Source organism: Arvicola amphibius, chromosome 18 (assembly GCF_903992535.2).
Source record: "Arvicola amphibius chromosome 18, mArvAmp1.2, whole genome shotgun sequence".
Lineage (NCBI taxonomy): Eukaryota > Metazoa > Chordata > Mammalia > Rodentia > Cricetidae > Arvicola > Arvicola amphibius.
Genome location: NC_052064.1, coordinates 12,615,892 through 12,640,479, shown reverse-complemented (window position 1 = coordinate 12,640,479; position 24,588 = coordinate 12,615,892). Strand labels below are relative to the sequence as shown.

Below are 24,588 nucleotides of genomic sequence, written 5' to 3'. Positions count from 1 at the left end.
TACCTAACAGTTTCTACTCATGATTTTTCTTTTGGTTTGCTAAATAAAGCACGGTTAGACTTTGGTATCGGGTTTTTGTTGCTTCCAGAACGACCAGTTTTCCCGATGTCCTAGAAGAAAGAAAGTGAGGTGTTTCTAACTTAGCAGGCCTACTCTCTTAGGACAAGTGAAAGGAAGAGTAGCCTGTATGGGCTGCAGCAGGACTCCACTGACAGGGAGGGAGATTTCTGTATCTCGCTCTTGGTATTTTCAGCTACTGCTATAAAATGTAAAGAAGTAGATTCAAAGCAGATTTAAAGTAAGCAAGAGTCTTCCTTTCCCAAGTCTAGATAGACAAAATTCTGGGAGGATGTCTTGGGTACCTAATACATCTTGTATCATTAGCATTAATTTGGAGTATACAATATTGTTCATTTTTCTTTTGGTTCTCAGTAAGATGAACCAGTCCCAGACTGATAACAAATGCTAAAAATGGTTGTGGTTAGTTACTTTCAAGATTCTGAAAGCATCATTTTGCATTTATCTCGAATTGTATGTTGTATTAAAAGTAAAAAGTTGTCTGTAAGAAAACTCAAAGATAAGAATAAAGGAAGAATATTTTATGAACAGTTCAAGAATAGTAATGAGACTGAAATGATTTTGAGATTTTGACTTTAAATAGACACCTATAATTTTCATTGAGGTTTTTTTTTTCTAGTAACTTACTTTCTCTTCAAAATATTTATCACTTCATAGGTTCTGGATTTCCCCTATTTATAATTTAATAAGCAAGTAATAGCTTAATTTTTAGGATGAACATCATAAAGTCTAAATACTTGAAGCTTTTATTGCAGTTATTTAATGTATGTGTGCATTGTGGGGGCACATGTGAATGTGGGGAACAGGACGGGGTGCTTGCCTCTCCTACCGTGGGGGTCCTGAGGACTGCATTCCCATCATCAAGATTGATGGTGACCTTTACTCACTGAGTTGTCTTGCCAGCCTGAAGATTGTCTTTTAACCCTTGAGAGTCGTTCACTCTTCATATAGGTGTCCTGTCATCTTAGTCCTATAAGTCTATCTTTTATGTGTTTGGGTTTTTTTTTCTTTTAAAAGTTTTATTTCATATTTAGATCGCAGTATTTCACCCCTGACAACAATATTCTCAGGGCCGTGTCATGGTACAAAATACATAGAGTCTAACTTTTAAAGTCCCCACAGACTTTAAGAGTCCTGCCACTGTTCAGAAGTCTCAAGGTTGAAGTGTCTTTTGACTGTGAACCACTGTTGAATAAAAAATAAATTACAACCGGGTGGTGATGGCCACTCCTTTAATACCAGCATTCAGGAGGGAGAGGCAAGCGAACTCTGTGAGTTTGAGACCAGCCTGGTCTACAAGAGCAAGTTCCACGACAGCCAGGGCTGTTACACAGAGAACCCATGTCTCAAAAACCAAAACAAAAAAATTACATACTTGCACAATACAATGGTACATTCCCATTTGTAGCACAATTAATAAAGACCCATAGACAGAAATTGATGTTCAACCTGAAGGTCAGAAAAGCAAATCAACCAGCCACTGGCTCTTACCTCTACCTCAGTCTGATATGGCAATCCTGCCTCCCGGAATCTCAGAATGAGACTGTGTGTCTCCTCCCATTTTACATTCCTCTAGTGCTACGATTAAAGGCATGTACCACTACTGGTATATTTCTATGGCAACTAGTGTAGCTGCTGGGATTAAAGTTGTATGTGTCATCACTGCTGCTGGTCTTAAGACTGACCAGTGCGGCTGTTTTAGTCTCTGAACTTCAGGCAAGCTTTATTTATTTATTAAAACACAAATGAAATATCACTACACCCACTCTGAAAAGGAAGAATGCAAGCATACTGAGGTTAGACTAGAGCAGGAACTGCAGCAAGGCAAACACCAAATCCTTAGTTCCATGTCTGTGGCTTTAGTTTCAAAGGGTATAGATGGATCCATCCTTCCATCCACCTTGCAGTCTACAATATATGCCACTCTCTTTAGCTGTTTTCACGCCTGGTGTGCAGCCCTCCTAAGAAATATATTTCATGGCCCTGACATCTCCAGCATCTTGGAATCTACACTCTAACTCTGCTTTCACCTCCACAGCTTCATGCAGTGGCCTCAGAGGGCTTCTTTGTAGGTACTCCAGCCTGGCGCAGTCACACATGCCTGCCATCAGCAGTTTTCTGAATTCCTGGAAGAAGCGCCCCTGATCCACTCACATGTGCATCTTTTATGCCACTAAACTAGCCTCACTGCCAAATTCTGCGTCCAGCTTGGGGGGAGCCTGGTCTCCTTGGAGCCCAGTTGTAGCGGTTTCAGTGTGCTAAACCTGGTGAAAATGTTCTCTCTGCAGTCACTCTCCACAAACAAGAAAACTATCCCGCTCTCTCCTTTAAAAACCTGGGGCCTTTGATACTGGGGTCTCCCCTCAGGGTACCTTTCCTGTTGCTCTGGTGCAGAGCAGAAGGCTTCTCCTTCGTGGCAAGAATCTCTATAGGAATTGGAGTCTTTTCTTAGCACCCGCCTTGACTGTAACCGTAGCTTCCTAATGCCCTTTTGCTCTCCAGACTGTACACTGCCCACTTTCTAACTCGTGTTCCTTTTCCTTGTAGAAATCAGTGATAACTGTGCCACTCCACTAAATGTTATGCTGTCTTGAAATGTCTACTGCCAAGGAAATTAGTCCATTGCTTTTAAATTTGATCTCACATAAATTCTCAGACTATGAGCTAAATGCATCCAGATTCTTTGCCCAAAAATTGCATTCGTGATAGAATCTTTGTTCCTCGTGGGAACCTCATTAGCTGGCTTTCACTGTCCAGGTGTCTCTGGGTTGCTGTTACCAGGTTCTATTACTGCTGCCTTCTAAGGTTCCATCAAAGTGGCTTATTAAGCTCTGCTTACAACATTCAATGGCTTTTCCAGCCCAAATATCCAAAATATTCCGCATTCCTTCTACATAATAACGGTCTAATACAACATGGTCGGGTTTTTCAGAATAATGGCCCATTTCTGGTACCATGTATCTGTTAGCTTCTTCTCTGTGGCTGTGATAAACTGTCCTGACGTGGACGGTGTAAGGAAGGAGTCTGTTGTTTCAGAGGAATAAAATCAGTCATGACACAGAAGACATGACAGCCAGCAGGGATGGCATAGTGACAGAAGCAGGAAACGGGAGACCACATTGTGCCCCTGCTTCAGAGAGCAGAGTGAGAATAGCCGGGGCTGGGGAGGGCCAGCAGTGAACCGTCAAGCCCCTCCCTCACTGACATAATTCCTTCATCTCAAACCGTGCCATCAGCGGGGAAACAAGTGTTCAAAACAACCATTAGGGATTGAACTACAGTCACCAGACTTTGACAGTAAGTGTCTTCAACTGCAGAAGCATCTCACTGACATGGTGTGGTGGAGTGAAACCATATGCTAGTGATGTGTGTGAAAATGGGGGCACACGTGTGTGAAAATGGGGGCACACGTGTGTGAAAATGGAGGCACATGTGTGTGAAAATGGAGGCACACGTGTGTGAAAATAGAGGCACACGTGTGTGAAAATGGGGGCACACGTGTGTGAAAATGGGGGCACACGTGTGTGAAAATGGGGGCACACGTGTGTGAAAATGGAGGCACACGTGTGTGAAATTGGAGGCACACGTGTGTGAAAATGGAGGCACACGTGTGTGAAAATGGAGGCACACGTGTGTGAAGTGGCGCTACTTTAATTTTGTCCATATTTTGAGCCTGGAAAAGTAAATGCATGCTTTTTGTATACGTATATTTAAATGAATATTTTGGCAGTCAAACTTAGGAACAAAATCAGAAGGTGAGAGTTCACAGGTGATTTTTTTTCTCTGAAATACCAGTTTAATTTTTTTATAAATGTTTCTGCATTTCTATTTTTGGAGGATGTGATTTTTTGCTGCTGTTGTTTTAGTTGTTTTGAGCAATGTTTGTTTAAAACTGGGATAACTGGTATGCATCACTGCACCCAACTCTAGAAGATGTGTTTTTAACAATAGTTATCATCAGCCAGACACCTTCTTACCTTTCTGTATGTGTTATACAAGAGTGGAGATCTGGATTAGGGGTCGGGAGATTTAGATTTCCTTTATTGGCATTGTGAGCATCATAGCATGCCCCTGGGCATACTGCTTAACCATTTCTATGACCTTAGGGTCTCAGAAGAAGCTATTTAGAGAGTAGAGGATTTCCAGCACCTCTTGGAGGTCTAAGATCTAAACTTGTTCATTTATTCTTCTTTGCTAATCAAACAGACCTTTCTAGGAGATAGTGTCACCTGAGAATTTGTATTTAAACATGGAAAGCAAATCTTCTTTCTCATTCTCTAGTGATATTTTGAATGACCAATAAAAATCTACATATTGGCAAATAGTGTAATAAAGTTTCGATTGTGTGGAGTTTTGAAGAATAGGGGTCTCCGTAGACTCATATTTGAATGCTTAGTCACCAGTTGATCTGTTTGACAGGATCACATGGATTAGGAGGTGTGGTTGGAATAGGGGGTGTGACACTGGGATTGGACTCTGGGGTATCAAAAGCCCATGCCAGGACCGGCTCTCTCTGGTTGTGGATCAGGATGTAGCTCTCAGCTACTTCCTCAGCAGCGCACCTGCCTGCTGCCGTACTTGCTCCGGTGATGATAATGGACTAAGCCTCCGAAACAGTAAGCAAAGCCGCCGATCAAATGCTCTCTTTTGTAAGAGTTTCTGTGGTCATAGTGTCTCTTCACAGCAGTAGAACAATGATTAAGACCTTGATTTCTCAGTAAATTTTATTGTTACTTTAGGAAACATTTTCTAATAATATATTAATTAACCTGTCATATAATGCTTGTCATTAATACCGAAAATTAAATATTTAAATTACTTATTTGTAGCAAGTAACAATTATATTATGAACAAAGACATTCCTGTGCAGTTGGAACTTCAATATTTATGTACTAATATGAATATTTATTGTCTGCTTTCTTAGCTTCTGCCTAAAGGGAGAAGGATTGGATGGCACCTTCCCTGCTGTAATAGACTATACACCATATTTGAAGTTTGAGCAAAGGTACTTGCCATTTTGAATTATGTTGTTGAAATCTTAATTGTAACTTAATACTTTGAACAATTTTTATCTGACTTAAACTTTGTATGTAACATTTGTTTCTTATCAGAAATTACTAGTTAGAACTAAGGAGATGGCTCAGTGGATAAAATGTTTGCTTTACAAGCATGAAGTCCAGTTGACATCACCAAAACTCATGTAAGAGATAGCTATGGTGGAATGGGTACGTAATCCTAGTTCCTGGCAATCAAAGACAGGTGGTTCTCCAGAATTCATGGCCAGGCAGTGCAGGTGAACTTGAGCTGGAGAATCAATAGAGACTTCGTCTCAAAAAGTACCATCGAGAGCAATACAAAAAGACACCCAAAGTTGACCTCTGACCTCTGGCCTCCAACACACACATACAGGGGTGGGAAGACGTTGAGAGATTATTAGTGAGTTCTTCCTCCAACTGCACTTCCAATATTTATGAAAATATAGTCTTATATTAATTTCAGTATGCTGCTTGTATAAAAACATCTATTTATATTGCTAAAGTCATTGTAAAAGAATAACTATACATGCTCCGAAATAAGCCATTGAAATTTCAGAACTATAATTCATTAGATTGGGTTCCATTTTGTAGCAATAAATTTTACCATCTTTTTGCTGTAAAATTTCACTTATTTTAGGTAAATTCAGTGACAAGTCTACTGACCCTTAAACTGTACACTTCTAAAAAATGTCTAGCAATTAATACCGCTGCTAGTCTGTGTAACAATATTGTATAAGAAGTCTAGATTTTTATAACCTTATTGAAAATTAATTAGCTGAAATCTGTAGGTATTTTTTGTGTTTTCCTGAAAAAAATTACCTTGTGAATAGCATAAAATTCTATTATACTTAAATACTGTAACCAGGCCATAGTTATAAGGTACTCTGTAAATTCTGTATACATGTAATATAGATACATAATCATTCAAGATATATTTGATGCATACCTAATCTAGGAAAATCAATCTCTCTGTCTCTCTGTCTCTGTCTCTCTGTCTCTGTCTCTGTCTCTCTCTCTCTATCCCTGGCTGTTCTGGAACTCGCTGTGTAGGCTACGCTGGCCTCTAACTCAAAGAGATCCACCAGCCTCTGCTTCCTGAGTACTGGGATTAAAGGCACATGCCACTATTCCCATCTTAGAAACACATTTTTTAAGTGCCAAGTGTGTGTGTGTGTGTGTGTGTGTAGAACACTAGAAACTTCTGAAAGTACAGCCCCTGACTCCAAGAAAACTGCCATCTAATAAAAGATTTCAAGCATTCAAGTAAAAATATTCGTGGCTTTTTCTGGGTGGTGACAGATGAGAGCAACCTCTGCGTTCTTTGGGGTTAATTCCATGAGCATTCAGGAGGGGTTCCTTACAGGGAAAGGGTGAATAAAAGGCGGCTGCACCACAGAAACGGCCACGCCCTTATGGTAACTACTCAGAAAGATATGCACCCCTTGAGCCCCAGGGAAAGAATCTCCCTCCCACAGTGGTATTCACTGTCTGTGTAGCCCAGGAGACGGTTTGTGAATTGAGGAACTTCTGAGCTTCTGGAGCCTGGTAACTTTCATGAGCTTGCTGAGACTCATCCCCCAGGAGATGTTTTGATTCAAAGGAAATTGATACACAACACACAGCCAGCTAGTTGTGATCACCCTCACCCTGAAAGACCTGAAGAGTAAGATGCCATCTGCATTAGAAGTCAGTTGTCAAGATGTGAGCGGGAAAGGCTATTTTTACTGCTTTAGAAAATGGCTTAATGAAAACATAAGGATAAATGTAACTGCTAACTCTATTCTCTCATATAGAAGAGTCTATAGTAGTTATCACAGTGGTTTTGAAAGATGACCTTCTCAACCAGTGCATTCAGGATGATTTTCATATTACAGATATGATATTCTCAATTGTCGAGTTATTGCCTGTCTGAATTTTTATGTGGTATCTTCTTTTTATGCACTGATCATTGGAACATGTGTGTCTAGCCTGTTTGTATACTACTAAAGAATTCTTAGCAGCTTGTATAAAGGATAATAAAACGAGGAGGAAAATTTAGTCAGGAACCAGATAGCAATTCTGACCATAGAAGTCGCACTTAAAAAATATTTAAACTATGTTAATTGTTATCAAGAATCCACAGATTGGCATTGGAATTGCCTCATTAACATGGTAGATACATTTTTTATTCTGTAAAGTTCCTAATTGTTTTTAAAAATTGCTATATAATTCTGCATTATATGTTGATATGGAACTTTCTTCCACACCCATATCCCTTCCTTTTTCCCCACTCTTCCCCTTCTCCTTAGTCTCCTTTGTTTCCCTAGACAGTTTCACTTCTTTTATATATGTGTGTATGTATGTGTGTATATATATATGTATATTATATAGCATTATAAAATCTAGGAATCACCATATTTATCTTTCCCAGGCTGACTTAACTCATGTAATATGATCAATTTTCTTGCAAACATGACTTTGTCCTTCTTTATGGCTGAAAAGCATTCAGTTGGGTTTATGTGCCAAGTGTTTGTTATGTGTCCCACTGTTAGAGGGACATGTAGGTTGCTTCCAGAGAAGTCCCTAATAAACACTGATGTGCAGATACCTTTGTGATACACTGACTTGGAGTCCATGTCAAAGCCCAGGAGTGGTATATCTGGTGTACATGGTAAATCCAACATTAGTTTCTTATCAGCTTAGAGTTTTCTGGTGGACCGTTTCGTGGACGCCAGCCAGGGAAGCGAGAGCAGGTGCGGAGCAGATCCCGGAGGGCCTTGTCGGAATGTTGGGATTTGAGCTTCAGCTTTTCGAACCCAGGATCTCGAGATGCTTCGTGATTCCTGCCCTTTAGGTTGTTAGGTGTATGCAGGTAATCTTGGAAACAATCAAGCAAGACTGAATTAGAACGGGCTTTTGGCTATTATGGACGGCTCTGAGGTGTGGGGGTTGCTCGAAGCCCTCCTGGCTTTGCTTTCGTTGAATTTGAGGATCCTCGAGATGCCGCTGATGGAGGATGCTGAGGGCGGGACGGAAGAACGCGGTGGCTGCCCAGTAAAAGTGGAGCTGTGGAAGGGTGAGGAAAGAAGATGGAATTGCATAGGAGGAGTCCCCACCTCAGCGAAGAATCGAAGCTGGAGCAGGTCACTTTCTAGAGACAGAAGAGAAATGTCTCTGTCTTGTGAGAGAAACCACAAGCCGTCTCAATCCTGCCCTAGGTCTCGTAGCCGATCTCAGTCAAATGAAAGGAAGTAGAAGAGTAGTTTGCAAAAGAAGTGGTGTACAGGAAGGAACTTCATTTGACAGGAGTATATACAGGAAATTCAAACTTTCTGAGACTTCATAAGCTTGGTGCATTTTTAAGATGCTGTTTCTGTTCATGTTCCCTTAAGCAAGATTGAATTTGCTTTGAACCTCAGTTTTTCATAGACTGAAATAAACATAGATCCTGCTCCCCAAAAAGAGTTTTCTTGTGGAGTCTTTAGGGTTCCTTATCACAGAATATCTTCTGCAAATCAATATCTTGAACTTCTTACTTTCCTATTTATATCCTTTTTTGTTTGTTTGTTTTCTCTTTTGTCTTACTGTTCTATCCAGGACTCCAGGCCCTATGTTGATGGAGTAGAGGGGGTGTGTATGTTCTCCACTGTGTATATACTATACTTTATTCCACTGTAGTCACATAGAGTGCAAGAGATTATTTTGATTTTCATGCTTTTAATAATACTTGCTTGGGTCCTGTTGTGTAATCTATGATTTTTTTCTTTGATTTCTTTAAACATACTTGCAATCATTCTCTTAAATTCTTTGGATTTCATTTAATAGACTCTCACTGGAAGCCTTTATTGTGGGAGTCACCATTTTTGGAGTAATGTGAGTTTTGATGTTTGTTGTCCTTTGGTGTATGAACTTGTCCGTCTGGGATTGGATTGTACTACATGTGGTTTGAATGAGGACTATCCTACATAGGCTCGCATATCTGAATAATTGGTCCCAAGTGGATGGCATTAGTAGGAAAAGACTTGGAACATCACAGGAGGATGTGCTGGGGACGGCTTTGAGAGTTTATAGCCTTGCCCTGCCTCCAGTTCTTTCTGCTTCATATTTATGTTTGCAGATATGGTCTCTCTGCTTCCTACTCTGGCCACCTGCTCCCATGTCTTCCTCGCCATTATGGACTCTCTAACTCAAACTCTTACTTCTGTGAGATGCTTCTGGTAATGGCATTTTATCACTAGAGCAAAAAAATAACTAACAGAGAAGTTAGTACTAGAGAGTTGGGTTATTGCTGAGACAAATCTGACCATAGTGTTTTTGGAGGAGCATGGAAGACTGACACTTCAGACAAGGGAAAGCAGTTGGCTGCTGCAAACTGAGCTAGTAGGCCATTCTGGTGGGAGCCCATAAACAAATGCCGAGAGAAACGCGGAATGCAGAAATCGGACTCTTGACAGGGGAGCAAGGTTTCAATTAGCAACTGTGCTTAGTCCGTCTGTGTGAAAGTCAGCCAGCAATCGGGCTGTCATCCCCCTTGTCCTAAGAACTGCTTGAGGCTAAATATAAAAGTTACGGAGTAGCTTTCAGTGGAGGCTATTTCAAGGGCAGGTAACACCGAGTCAGTGGTATGGCTGTCACTCAGCTCTGCAGTGAAAAAGAGCAAGGGGGCAGAAAGAAATACAAAACACACCGCCTGAAGTGAAAAGGAGCTCCAGGAAGCTTTATGTTGTAGCAAAGGCACGTGCTGGAAGAGAGGCTTTAATTCAGGAGGTAATCCCATTAAACCGCAGCCACCTCCTCTGCACTGCCTAGCTAAGCTTCCAGACTGTGAAAAGAGAAAGCCTACAGTGTTTCTTGTTCCTAGACAGCAATTGTTTCAACCTAAAGGGGCTGCTGCTAAAACGGCCCGGGGTGAGAGTCCATCCCGAGCTGGCACCTGAGCTTCGCAGTGTCATCGTCAAGGCGATGCAAGAGTGAGGGGCTCTGATTTCTTTCCGAATGGCTTCAGAGAGCACTGAGCCAAGCAGTGTGTGGCGGTGCTAGCGCCACTGTCAGAAGAACATCCCAAGATATCATTGTGCTGGGTTTCAGTGGAGACCCCGGTATTTTGGACATACCTGAACTGTGAGATGTCTACCAAGGAGAGCTGCATACAGAGTGGAACCAGGCCAGCAGAGAGATGTCTGCTGTAATCAGCAAAGCTGGAGGGGCTGTGCCGTGTAATCCCTTTGACAGAAGACATAGACCTTCAGTGTTTAATATTCCTCCTGCTGTGTTTTGCTCGTCCTCTGCTCAGTTTTCCCTCATTTGGGCCCTCATGCCTTTGGAATGGAAACATGTTCTGTGCCGCTGTATGATGGAAGCATATAATTTCTTTTTTTTTTTAATTTAATGGGGCCATGTAAGAGATTACTTTGGGTCAAAGAAGAGGCCTTGGACTTTGAAATGTGGAGACTGTCAAAGACTGTAGAGCCTTTTAAAGTTGAACTAAATGCATTTTGCACTATGATATGACTGTGAGCCTATGGGTCTAAGAAGTGGAGTGTGGTGGTTTAGATGAGATCTGCTCCTTTAGGCTCATGTATCTGGACACTTGGTTACTAGTTGGCAGTCCTGGGGGTTTTCTGGGAAGGGCGTATGGAACCCCAGAAAGATAGAGCCTTTCTGGGGGAAGTACATTGCTAACGTAGAGGGTGGTTTGAATGAAAGTGGGCCCCCTAGACTCAAAGAATTATTGGAGGTGTAGCCTTGTTAAAGGAAGTGTGTCACTGGGATTGGGTTTTAAGGTTTCAAAGCTCAAGCCAGGCCCAGTGGCTCACTGTCTCTTCCTGCTGCCTGCCAATCCGGATATAGAACTCTCAGCTACCTCTCCAGCACCTACTCTGCCTGCATGCCACCATGCTTCCTGCCATGATGACAGTGGACTAAACCTCTGAGCTGTAAGCCAGCCCCCAATTAAATGTTTTCCTTTATAAAAGTTACCATGGTCATGGTGTCTCTTCACAGCAACAAAACCCTAAGACATGGGGCTTCGAGAACTTACGGCCTTGTCCCTTATCCAGTTTTGTTTGTGACTGAAGATGTACTCTCTGCTTCCATCTCCAGCATCTCCTGCCACACTGCCCCTGTCACCGTGGACCCTTTGTGGAGCTACAAGCCAAATAAACTTCCTTCTGAGGTTGTTTCTGGCCATGATGTTTCTCACAGCAGCAGAAACGTGGTCCAGCTGAATGTTTTTAATTACATTTTAGTGGAAGTGTTATCAGTGTCCGTGGCATAGCTGTGCTGAGGCGTAATTTCCTCTGCTAGACTGGTATTCGGGACAGCAGGACAGATTGTGAGTGTTCAGTGAGAGTAGAAAGATAGGTGAGGGAAGTCCCTGGAAGGAGCAGCGGTGGAGACTGTGGTAAGGAGGGACGAAAAGAGAAATGGAGATAGCAGTCAGTTCCAGCTAACAGAGACCCCAGAAACACAGGCTGTCTCCCCGTCCTTGGAGAAAGCCAATCAGGAGGAAAGAGGGAAGGGGGAAGGAAAGAATAGGAGGGAAAGGAATAAAAGAGAAAGCAAAAAGAAGGGGGAAAGGATAGAGGCAGAGAGGACAAACAGAAGAGGGAGGGAATAGAGTACGGCCATTGACTGCCATTAGCTGGTACCTGAGTTCAGAAAGGGAGAATAACTGACGGGGAGACAGAGCGCGCTGGGGCTGCGGGGCCGTAGGGTGTGAATGCGATGTAGCCTGTCCATTGGTTTTAATTTTACATCTCTCAGTTTTCCTTCCCGGGCTCCCAGATGCCTGTCACATCCCCCTGCCTTCTCAAGACCGAATTTCAGATTCCGGCAACCAGTGACCTGGTCTCTTCACAGGTCAAGTCACAGATGCTGGTCACACCTCTGGGCGCTGTGCTAGGAGCACAGTTGAGCCTGCCAGCCCCACCTCAGGGTTGTCCTGTGTAAGGCTGAGTCATAGATGCTGGTTCTGGGTTCATGGGTATGGTTGTGATTGTTGCCCCACCCTTGGGAGGTCCTTCCGTGTGCCTGCCGGTACATGCTTGGAATCTGAGTCTGTATTCCCCTGCAGACTCTGCTTCCAACCACGCTTTTTCCAGCTGGTTCTTACTCAGTTTCTTCCCCTTAGACTAGAAGTACTCCGCAGGCCTGGTTTTAGTGTATGGTCCCGATTTGCTCAGAGTTTCCTGAAGATGCAGTTCACAGAGGGTCCCTGGCCATCAGATTACTCACGTAACAACAGGCAATCCCTTTAAAATGCCCCACGCATGCACGGCTGTTTTATCTTTTCCTGGCAGGAGGCACCTCCAGAGCCCCTGGCCACTGCTGCTGCCAAGCACCTTCTATACGGCTCCTCCCTCTTTTCCTGTTCTTGGAAGTGTCTGCTCCTAAAAGTGTCAGTGTGGCTTTTCTGAGTTTCACACATACATGCCTTGTGCTCCCAGCACCTCCTCACAGTAGAAGAGATATTTCCCCAGTATTAGCCCAAGGATCTTAATGTTTCAAGGACGTATGCATTAGTTACTTCCTTGTTTTTATGGCTAAATATCTGGCCCAAGCAAAGGAGGAAAGATGGGTGTGGCTCTCAGTTGCAGAGGTCCGGCCTGTGGTCATTTGGTGTCATACTCTTGGGTACAAGCTCATGGTAACAGAATTAGGTGGCAGAGCCACCTCCCACCAAAAGGCAGAGAAGAGGCAGAAGAGGTATAATCTCCATAAACATGCTCTCAGGAACCCCTTCTAGCAGCTCTGCCCCCTCCTGGGGTGCCTGCCTCCTGGGGCAGCAGTCCCCCCCCCCCCCCGCTGCACGCCAAGAGCCTAACACTGGTGCTTGTGTTGGACACTTCACATTGGAGCTGTAACCGTGAGAGTCTCTCCCTCTCCATATTACCGCTTTTAAGTTAGAGTGAGACATATCCACTGAAAAAAATTAAAACACAGAAAGGCAGAAAGAATGATTCTGTCACGAGTTATCTGCCCTCAAGAAACAGCTGTTTGAAGCACTTCCGGTCCTCTCCAGACACAGACACGTTTTCTTTAATAAAGATACAAACGACACACAGACATACTGTTCTCTTCTGTTACAGCCATAGAAGAGCCATTTCACATGTCCTGAACTGTCCTTCTGTAGCATCGTTTACTAAACTGCAAACATTTTAGTAGTTATGTTTACCTGATGGGCTTTTAGAGTTTGATTGTTTATTAATTACTGCTTCCAGTTATATAGCAACATGCTTATAAAATTTTTACCATTTTATACAGAACCAGGATTTTTCTCTTAACATTTAAAGAATTGCCAATGAAGGAATTCCTGGGATAATTAGCATGTGTATTATTAAAGTTTTCCAAATGCACTATAAAATTGCCCTTCAGAGAGTTTATTCCATTTCATATATCAGCTATATATGAGCATGCCTCTGTTTACTCTTTCCAAATAAGTATTAAAAGTGTGACCAATTCTATAAGAAGAATTTTTGTCATATTGTTTTGATGCTAGTAAAGTTGATTTGTTTTTCTGAGACAGGATTTTTCTGTGTAACAGCTCTGGCTGTCCTAGAACTCACTTTGTATCCCTGCCTGGCCTCGAACTCACAGAGGTCTGCCTGCCACTACTTTCCTAGTGCTGGGATTAAAAGCATGCACCACCACTGCCTGGCTTAAAACTGAATATTGTACAATGTCAAATGAAATGCCTTCCTTGAAATAGAGATATATCTTTATGAAGCTACAATATGAAATAAGTAAATAGAAAACGTCTTAAAATATATTATGTACTTAAATCAGTGTTTCCAGTTACATACCAGTGAGAAAATAGTTGCGTTTAACAAACTGCTATCTGATATAACGTTAATCATTTTTTTCACTGAGTAGAGTGAGTAGACCTAGGGTCCCAGCATGTGGATGACCAAGGCAGGATGGTCTCAAATTCAGGGCCAACCTGGACTATATATCAGGACAGGAAAAAGTATATTTTTCTTGAGTATATTCTACACTGAAACTTCTAGTAGGTAGTAATCGCTTTTCTTTTATGGTGCCTTCAGTTTTACTATTTTCCCTTTCGTCTCGCAGTTTCTCCATCTTTTTTTTTCCAAGAGAGAGTCTCATTATGTAACAAGGGTAGCCTAGAGCTTACTGTGTAGCCTAGGCTGGTCTCAACTCAGAATCTCCCTGCCTCAGCCCCCAAGTCGTGGTTATAGGCTTTGTCACCACACATGACTTTTGTGGGTTTTGCACTTATTTTCAAAAATCACTTTACATTTTTGTGTATGCATGCGTACATGTTATGTGGTATGCGTGCGTGTGTGCATGTGTGTCTGGGTGTGTGTGCGTGTGTGTGTATGTGTGTGGTTTTCCATGCCATAGCAAGTGCCTTTATCCACTGAGCTATCTCGGTTTTTACTTTTTTTTTTTTTTTTTTTTTTTGGTTTTTCGAGACAGGGTTTCTCTGTGGCTTTGGAGCCTGTCCTGGAACTAGCTCTTGTAGACCAGGCTGGTCTCGAACTCACAGAGATCCGCCTGCCTCTGCCTCCCGAGTGCTGGGATTAAAGGCGTGCGCCACCACCGCCCGGCTCGGTTTTTACTTTTAATAAGAATGATGTCAGCACCTTTTCTTTAAATATGATTATTTTCTATATTTATATTATTTTGTATAATTGCCTGTAAATATAAATAACTTATCTCAATAAATATATGTATTAGATAAATTTGTCTAAATAATATAAGTATCTATAAACATAAATCTATATTCTTGTTTTATAAAAATATCATTCTTTTCTTTAAATATTAGCTCCTGGAGAGTTGCTTTTCCACGACAGGGTTACTCAGTCAGACGTTGTCTGATAACATATGCTATTAAGCATCCCTTCCTAGCCTTAGAATCCCAAGTTCTCTGCTTCCTTGCTCCTCTTAGTATGGCTAATGAACTGTTTCCCCTGTGATTCCAGCCCTTTGACATGTGAGCTACATCTCATCCTCTCTCCTCTGTTAATGTCTTTGTTCCTGCAATCGTTCCCTCTCCTTTATTATCTCTCTTTTTTTTGAGATCCTCCCTCATTTTGCAGCTTGAAAGACACACAGAAAAACACGCTCCCTTACCACACAGTCACAACCCAGATCACTTCTGGTGACCTGGAAATGTAGGGATTTCCCTCCGTCAGCAAGCAAGCGTGTAAGTCTGCAGTAGACAGCAGCTGTGTGTCTAACTCAGTTGAATTCCTGTGCTGTCTACCTCCTTTACGGCTCAGTGACGCATGCCTTCCTCCCAGGTATGAGAAAGCCTTCATCCGAAATAGGATGTTTCAGGTCAGGGAACTACTCAGAGGCCAGTTCTAAGGGAAAAGGCAAAGGGAGGTTAAGGTATAACTCTAGCTTCTGTGGCCCCGCTTTAAGGAAGAGAAGTTCTAGTCTTTAACAGATGAATAGGGTGAAAGGGAGGGAGACTGGGACGTAAGGGAGGGAGGGAAGGATAGAGAGATAGAGAGACAGACGACAGGGACAGGGATGCTCGCTCTGTTTCTGAGACTCCCGGTGCCCCGTGTTAGAAGTCCAGCCTTTCATCTTTGTTGCTCTGAAGCTGTTCCAGAGCTGCTTCAGGAGCCAAGGACAAAAGGCCAAATAACATTAACCTTATTGTTCTAATCACTTGGGAAAAACAAGGACGATGGGAGTTATACGCCAGTAGCTATGGATGGAAATAAGTAAACAAGAAGGGGTTTGGGGTTCCTTCCTCTGAAGTATAGAGCCTTTTTAATGAAGCTCCAAGTTTGACTATCCAGAAAGTCACCAAGCCCAGCCTATCACAACAGCTTATAAACATAAGCGCCTTGATTTTCCCCACCCTGAAGATCAGAAAAATATTCCTGGTTCTTACGTCTGTTCTCTATTCCCTCCTTATACCTCTATACCTCTGCCATAGTTTCTCTTGACCTATTTCAGCTTTAATACACACACCTAAAAACGGCTGTTGCCAGTATCAGCAGCCATGTGTTTTGCCGCGTGTATCTAGGATTTGGTGATGGGGCATTTCTCCTCAAAGATCTGTGGCTCCCCCATGTTTGTTCCTTCTCTCTTTCCTTTAGAGGTTTGTCCTCATCTCTGTCCTCTGTTATTTCATGCCTCATCCCTGAACTGTCTTCTCTGCTGATGCTCTTTCTCCAGATCATTTCTTATGCAGTTTATTGACTTTGCATACTGTGTATGTGCTGCTCCTTTGTAAGCATGTATTTTTACCTGGGAAGCCACATAAACTCTAGACTTACCCATATAGCTGCCAACTGCACACTTTGGGAGGTAGAATAAATATCTCAAATATGCCATTATGAAAATGAACCCCTAATTTCTCCCAGATAAGACTTTTCTTCCTTTAGATTTCTTCATTCTGAAAATGAAAGTTCTGTCATTTATAGTTGCCACAGAGCTATTCTTTGGTTCTCTCGGTCATCACCCACATAACCTCCATCAGCAGATCTTATCAGCTCCACTCCTGCCCCTGGACATTTGCAATGTCTTCCTACCTTCTACCTTAGGCTGCTGTAGTTGGTTATTGACAAAGCAGCTAGAGTCTTCTTTGGAAATGTGAGGCATATCATTTTGTTCCTCTTTAGAAAGCTTCTTTTACTGTCTTTTAGTGTAACACAAAATCGGTCTGGTTTCTGCTACATCTGTGACCTCCCCGTGTGCTGCTGGCCCTTCCCACTGAGCTTCGGCAGGCACGGCTCTTGTTTCTCGAGCATTCTAGGCATACTTGCTCATTGTGTCTGAGTCTTCTCACCTCGCGCTCTGAGAAAGCAGTCTCTCAGTTATATTTTACCCTTTTCTAGACTAATTACAGGAAACAAGAGAATGAAGAGACTAACAGTCTGTATGCCAGAAAAACTATAGAGAGACCGTTTCCTCTCAATCGTGTGATTGTTCTCTATGAAAATCCAAGACCTTTATAAAAGGCGCAACCAACATTTTTCCGTTGACACTTGGAATGAGGTCAAAGGTAAAACTTGGGGAAAGTAGTGGCTTATTTGGTATCAGTTAAAATAAGGCTTAGAAAAGGAAATAGGAACTGGAGCACCATTAACAATGACGATTAGCACGCTGCGATGTCAGAACACTCTTGGCTTGTATTAAAGCTTTCCTGAGTACCACATTGCTCAAGCAGCCTTCACTGAGCTAGCTGCCCACCTGCAGCAACGCCCCACCCACCCAGGCTGCCTTTCCTCCTCAGCTCCTTTTCACACTGGTTATGTCTAATATTGGCTATATTATTTTCTTGTTTCCTTCTCTAGAGCAGAAACTGCCAAAAAGCCAGTCAATCTTTTTTTAAAAATTGCTCAGGTATATATTACACATTGCGCGTACCACCCCCACAGCCTCTACTTTCTCACTCCTCCCCTCACTTTGGCCCCCTTGACCTAGTCGGTTTCACGTCTGTTTTCATGTATGCGTACATGATCTTCTAGAAACGGCAAATGAGAGAAAACATTTTCAGGATTTGCCTCTGAGACTGGCTTAATTCGTTTACTGTGATTGTCTCCAGTTGCATCCACTTTCCTGCAGGGACAAAAGACCAGGGTTTTTGTTATCCTTGGTGTATAGATAGCACAGATGTGCAGTAAATACACTTGGAGATTTAAATAATGGATCGTCTAGGATTTTTTTCCTAGTGTTTATAAGATTAAAAATATTTATTTGAAGGAGATAATACTCGTAGAAACTTCATCAAAGCTTACCAGGTTAGATGTCTTATAATCTATTTTGTATTTGTCATGTCTTTATAGAACTTAAATTTTAATTCATAAAGAAGTTAAAAAAAGAATCACTACCCTCTAATAATTATAAATGGTAACATTGGAGGGGGGGGGGAGAGACCCAGCCCATCAATGCCTGAGGCACATGGGAGAGTTGTCCCATTAACTCACTGCTGTTATGTGGCAGCATGAGCAGGAGAGCGATTACCCCCGCCCCCACCCCCACCTCAGGTGGGAGAGCTGGCCCTGAAGTCACGAGAGCTGGAGAGCCGTCCCTGCCCCTTATCAGCTGTGTAGCTTGGGAGAGAGCGCCTTTGCCTCACCTAGACAACACTGAAGAGCTGGCCCTGTGGAGAACGACCCTGAGGATGTGAAAGCAGGAGAACCCGCCCCACCCCTTGCTGGTCACTGTTAAGGGTGAACTAGCCAGAGAAGGCTGGAGAGCTCATCCTGGTGGTGAAGATAGGGGAGAGCTCATGGGTTGACCAACCCAGAACCACCCAAGCCCAGACCAGGGTTGTGTGTCGGCCCACCCCAACATCCACCCCTGTGTAGTCTGCTGAAGCATGGGGTGGGATGGGGGATGCTGTGCTGTAAACCTAGGGCTGCAGGATCTCCATGACACAGGGCAGCAACGGGATGTCCAGAAGTCATGAGGACCCAGTGTCAATGGGGTAACAGACCAGGGCCTCAAGCCAAACCACTGATTCTTTGCAATGTTTCCTGCTTGTAAAGGTGCATGGATAAAGGGGTTTACTGCGGGACTCACGGTGTCAGACTGCAGCTTCCATGAGGAGATTTTTCCTTCCTTTTTTTTCCCTTTTTGCCCCCTTTTTATCTTAAATTTTATTTTGTGGGGAGAGGTGGCAGGGGCAGAGGGTAGATGGGAAAGTATGGGAAATGGTGGATTGAGATGCATGATATGAAAGACACAAGGAATAAGTAAAAAGTTAAAAAATTTAGATATTGTTATTAAATGAAAAATCTTTTGTATTAAAATTCCACTCATTCTTCAGTGTAAATTCTTAAAATTTTGTTCCTCATATTGAGATTATTTTTATTATTTATTTTGAGGGGGCATGTTTTACAAGCATCTGTGTTCACCATGTGCATGCTGCCTGCATCAGGCAGAAGAGGGCATCAGAGGCCATGGAACTAGAGTTTAAGATGGTTTCCGCTGTGTAGATGCTGGAAACCAAGGTTTCGGGAAGAACAGCGAGAGCTCTTAATCACTGAGCCATCTTTCCAGAGCCTTATTTTGAAAATTCTTAAATATAATTTTCTGTTAAAACATTTGAAGAATTTTTGTATCTTTTAGACTAAAAATATACTTTAAAGAATTGTAAATTAAGTATACTGATAAATTAAGTATACTGTAACAAAGCTCACAAATTTTCCCAGAGTTTCTATCAACTTATACCCTATTTAAATTTTTTATTTACTTATTTTTTCATTTTATAGTATAATTACTTAATTTTCCCCTTCTTTTCCTCCCTCCAGTCCTTCTGTGTCCATTTTTTTGTTTTGTTTTGTTTTGTTTTTTTAATTTCTTACCCATTCAACTGATTTAAACGTTTTAAGCTTTGGCCATTACAACTGAAAAAATAATAATATATTGTCAAGAGCCTGTTACATAACACCATTTCTTGTTAGGGTGACCTTGAATGAACTACTTATTTTTGCTTTCTTTCTTTGTGGGATTAATATTTATTTAAAGAATTCACTAATGGTTCTTGGTGTAGTTTTAAAGAGAATTGATAAAATGTTATGATGTATATATAATGCTTGAATAAATGGGAAACATTGTGCACTAAATATTTCTTTTCTCTCCTATCCCTAGAAAGAACTTTATTGTTATCCTTCCTTTCTATTTTTATGCATAACCATTTCCTGAATACCTAGGAAATTAAGCATTTGAATTTTAATGTCCTTACGTAATTATCTTCCTGGTTATTAATAGAACTATGTTGAAGGGGGATCTACATGTCTCATTTCCATTTTTAATGTTAGTATTTAAAATTTTTTTTAATTAAATTTATTTAGCTTGTCTGACTCTGGGAATGGCAAGAGAAAGAATAGAAAGTACAGTTGCTTAGGTCATGGCACGTACTTGGAAGTCAGAGGCTGTTTTGTTGGTCCTCTCCTTCCTCTGTGAGAGTCCTGCAGGGGAAATCAGCTTACCAGGCTTGGTGGACCTACTGAACCATCTCACGGGCCCTGACTGTTTATCTAAGTTAAACTTAGACTACTGCATATGATGCAAGGAAAACTGCTCATTAATAAGTCTTATGCTCGGGGTTTAAGCTTATTTAATTAATTGTATTTAATTAAAAGTGGTATTTTTAGAAAGGGACATAAAAGATTTTGAGTTTAACACATATTTATCTTGTGATTCTACTGAAGTAGTGCTATCAACTACACATATAAATATGCAGAAACAAGGAGTATAGGAAAGTGGCCATTGGTTGGTAGGAGAAAAAAAAAACACTATCAGTTGAAAGCTTACTAAGTTCCAAGCCTTGTTCTAGCTGTTGAGGAAAAAAAAAACTGTATAAACAGCACAGACGAAAATCTGTTCCCACTCTCCTTTCTGTAGCAGAATATTTAGGGTATTGATGGCAGTAAATGTTGCGGCATAAAATAGATGAAAGAAGCTAAATTGATGGGTTTGGTATAGTCTGAAATCAAATGGTGAAAAGCTATGCAGGGAGACGGAAAGAGAAGGAAAGAGAAAGGAATGTTCCGTGGGGGGCAGATCTAGCGTATATACTACAGAAAGCACATTTTTCATCTGGGAGTGGTAGCTCATACTTACCGGTCTCTGAACTGAAGGGCAAGGTAGTAAGATCTGGAATTGGAGGCTAACCTGTTCTAGAAGGTGAGATCCATTCTCAGAAAACAAACCAAAAAAACAATAAATTCTTTGAAAGAAAATAATAAAATGGCTACCTGATAAGCACAGGATTTGAGGAAGGTAGAAGTGGGGCGGGAGACTGGTGCCTTCGCTGTAAGACAGTGTCTTTGAGGGGCGTCTGATGTGGGGTCTAGTCACTCACCTACATCGACACCGCAGCTCTGTTGGTGTAAGTGAAGATTTGGAGCTCGTAGCTCCACCACCGTGAGCATTGGCCGTGATCTTAGAACATCTTTTTCGGGTCCTGAGTTTCTCACCTGGGCCTCACTTTCACGTCTTTAGGGAACTTTTTCCCCTAGAGAACAATGGAGGATAATTATTTTCATCTCTTTTTTTGATAAAAAGGTTGGTTGTGATCTGCTTTATTTTTGAAAATTTAATATTCCACGTAAGTAAAAGGGGGCAGAACATACCTGAATATTTACTGATGTAATTGGATATTGTGTAAGACTGATGGCACTTCCTTATTACTTACTTGTTCAATATTTCTGCACCAAAGATAAAGTATCAGTGACAAAAAGTGATATTTACATAAGTATTCTATGGTATTGCTTCAGTCAGATCACAAGGTAAATGCATGCGTTAAAGTCATAACCTCTTACAAGTCACTCTCTAGGTTAGACAGCCTTTGGATGTCACTGAAGCCAGCTTAGCAGTTTGCGGTTTATTTACACACATGACTTAAATGTACAGATTAAATTTCTCATATGCCAAAACCTTGTTAGTTAGTGCCTTTTTAAGTAAATGGATATCTCTCTAGCATCATCTTACATCACTTTATCAATAGAAATTTGAATCAGTGATAACTTTGATAGTTATTCTCTGGGTTTGTGTTTGGTGCCGAGGCTTGAGACCAGGGCCTCATATATACATGGGAAGAACTCGATCATGGAGCTAGCTGTACCACCAACCCCAGTTTTCCTCTGTGTTCCCTGTCTTGTGGGCCTGAAGATGTACTCCTTTTATTTCACATTCAACATTTCTGGCAGTGAATGGCCTTGTATAGTTTTAAGCAATGCATTTTCTTTCTTAGTGGTTCATAAAACAACAAAACTTTTATTCGATGTTGCTCTGGGGTATATAAGATACAGGACAGCTGTGATGACTTGCATAGTTTCTCAAGAGTCATCCTAATTACCAAAGTCCTCTCTCCTGGTTCTCCTTCCAACCCGCACAGCCCTCACAGAGGTTTGCCAGAAACTGTAAGTGGATGATCTGTTTACATTTGTTTGTTTGTTATTTTTTTTCCAGACAGGGTTTCACTGTTTAGCTCTGACTGTCCTGGAACTTGCTGTGTAGACCAGGCTGGCCTTGAATGTGAGAGATCCGCCAGCCTCTGCCTCCCCAGTGCTGGGATTAAAGGCACGCGCCACCACCACCTGGCTCTGTTGAGATTTGTTTAACCTATTGCACGAAGTAAAACTCTATAAAAAATAATTTATTTTTACTTTATGTGCATTGGTTTATTGCCCGCACATATGTCTGTGTGAGGGTGCCAGGTCCCCTAGAAATAAAGTAGGCAGAGTGTGGTGGTGCCTACCTTTAATCCTGTACTGGGAGGTAGAAAAAGATGGATCTATGGGATTTGTAGGCCAGCCTAGTCTACAGTGAGTTCCAAGATAGACAGGGCTATGTCGAGAGACTGTGTCCCAAAAGACAAAATATAAAACAAAACAGCAACAACTCACAAAGAAGGTATATGAGACATGAGCGTGTGAGATAACAAATCATTAGGCATATGCTGAATCCTCATTTGCACAGGCAAAGGAAATGTCAGTATTAGGAAAGTCCTGTTGTTTGTAGTCCTTTATCACAACCTCTGTTAGCCACTGAAGAGTCTTCCCTCTGACATTGTTGATAATCATTTCATGTCCTCTAAAACCTGATTTAACTCATATATACTGTAGTTACACTTGTGTGTATGTATTCAGGTGTTTTTGTATAATATTGTAAGACTCCTTAAAGTTCCTTAGTGTTACTATATATAGATGCCACTCCTCTCCACAGCATAATATTTTGTTATATGATACAATGCAATATTATGTATCTATTTCAGTTTCAAAAGATCAGTGTCTCAATGTAGAAAAAGGGTATTTAATGTGCCTATGGATTTTTTTCCTCATATGCTTTGCATACACATTTGTTTATAAAATTGCCAGAACCAAAGGTATTTGCCTTCAACTCTAGTGCATGATGTGAAATATTTTTTTGAAAGATTTTTAATGACTTAGACTCCCCTTGCTGACAGTCCTCACCATTAGGTGTGGGGATGATGAATCCAAGCCTGTGGTTTCGAGTGGATGTTCCTAGTGACCAATGAGATTGAGCACACATCCATGTACGCATTGGTTCTAGAGTTTCTGTTTCGTGTGAACTGTATACTCAAATACTCTCTCACACATACTTTCTATGTGTTGTCTTTCTTTTCCTTACCGATTTATGGGAGTCATTTATGTGACTGGACATGAACCCTTTGTTTATATGTATGATATTTTCCTAATCTAGTTCTTGTTTTTTCCCCTCTATCTGATGGCATCTTTTGATGTGTAGGAATCTCTAATATAAGGTTGTTTTGAAGTCTTCAGTGTTCAGTTTTTGTGAATAATATTTGAGATCTTTTCAATGAAAACTCTTCTTTTCATCGAGGTCTGTTGTGTTACATGGATTATATAATCTTGGACTTTTCCTTGTGTCTATAGATAAATGACAGTTTCCAGCTAATTATGTTCTAGTAAATATGTTGTTTTCAGTATGTTTCATAGATTTTCCCTTTTGACTATCAATGCTCTGTTACCCTATAAACAAATTTAGAATTACCATATTATTTATTGCTGTCATGTACACTTTGTAGGGAGGTGATGTGCATATTTGCATCTATGTGACAGGTAAGCCTATACTTGCCAGTGTGTGGAAGCCAGAGGTCAACCTTTTATTTTTTTGATTCAGTTTCTCTCCCTGAAACCTTGTCAGGTTAGGCTATCTGGCCAGCAAGTCTCGGGGATCATCCTGTCTGTACTTCTTATTGCTGCAGTGTGCTACAGTGCCCAGTTACTTTCCATGGTTCTGGGTGCCCAGACCCTGATCCTCAGGCTTGCGCACCAAGCACTGTATCAACTGTGCCATCTCTCCGCCCAGCCATTCACGGTTTTCAACACAGTGGTAGCTGCTTTCGATGAATTTAACCCCGAGTCTTCTTTGATGTTTGTCTGATATATACGTTTTCAGATCTGTTTCAGCTAGCAAGATCGACCTCTGCTGAATTTTTAAAATAATTTAACATTTTTAATCGATTACTCTTGTGTACATGATGTATGTGGGAGTATATGCGTGGCCCAGCACATGTGCGGAGGATACAGGACAGCTTTATGGAGTCGTTCGTTCCTTCCACCCTCACGTGGTTGCAGAGCTCAAACTCGGGTCATCAAGCCGTGGGATTATATTCTAAACTCTCCTCCAAGATGTTTGTGTCCGAGTGGAAGCTCGTTAGCTGAAGTTCGTGACGTGATTGATAATCTCCAGGTCCATCGAGCCAGAGCATATGGAGGAGAACGTCGAACACCGCAACCGATTGAGCACACAGCGAGCAAATCAAGTTCCCAACGCAGAGTAGACACAGTGGCACCAGGATTACCCGAGCTCAGGGAGCGAGGTCCGCCTGAGCTAAACAGTGACATTCTGCTCGTGCTGAGCCTGGTGACACATGGTTATAATCCCAGTACTGGGGAGGCAGGGCCAGGCTGAACTCTACCTGAAGACCCTGTCAGGAAGGAGAGGGACAAAACAGGAGAAGATGGTAGAGGATGAGAAAAGAAAGAGGGAGCCCTATTTGAAGTAGGAA

At 41.7% G+C, this 24,588-nt stretch overlaps 1 protein-coding gene and 1 pseudogene across 2 annotated transcripts in view; both read left to right on the top strand.

Annotated features, from left to right (window-relative positions):
- The window catches only part of Rundc3b (RUN domain containing 3B), a 129,894-nt gene that overhangs the window by 64,811 nt on the left and 40,495 nt on the right, over positions 1 to 24,588 (top strand). For both annotated transcript variants that reach the window (XM_038315398.1, XM_038315397.1), the window contains exon 6: positions 5,003 to 5,083. In XM_038315398.1, the coding sequence (XP_038171326.1) occupies positions 5,003 to 5,083 (81 nt within the window). The remainder of the gene's footprint in view (positions 1 to 5,002; positions 5,084 to 24,588) is intronic.
- Positions 7,923 to 8,348, top strand: LOC119803915 (annotated as a pseudogene).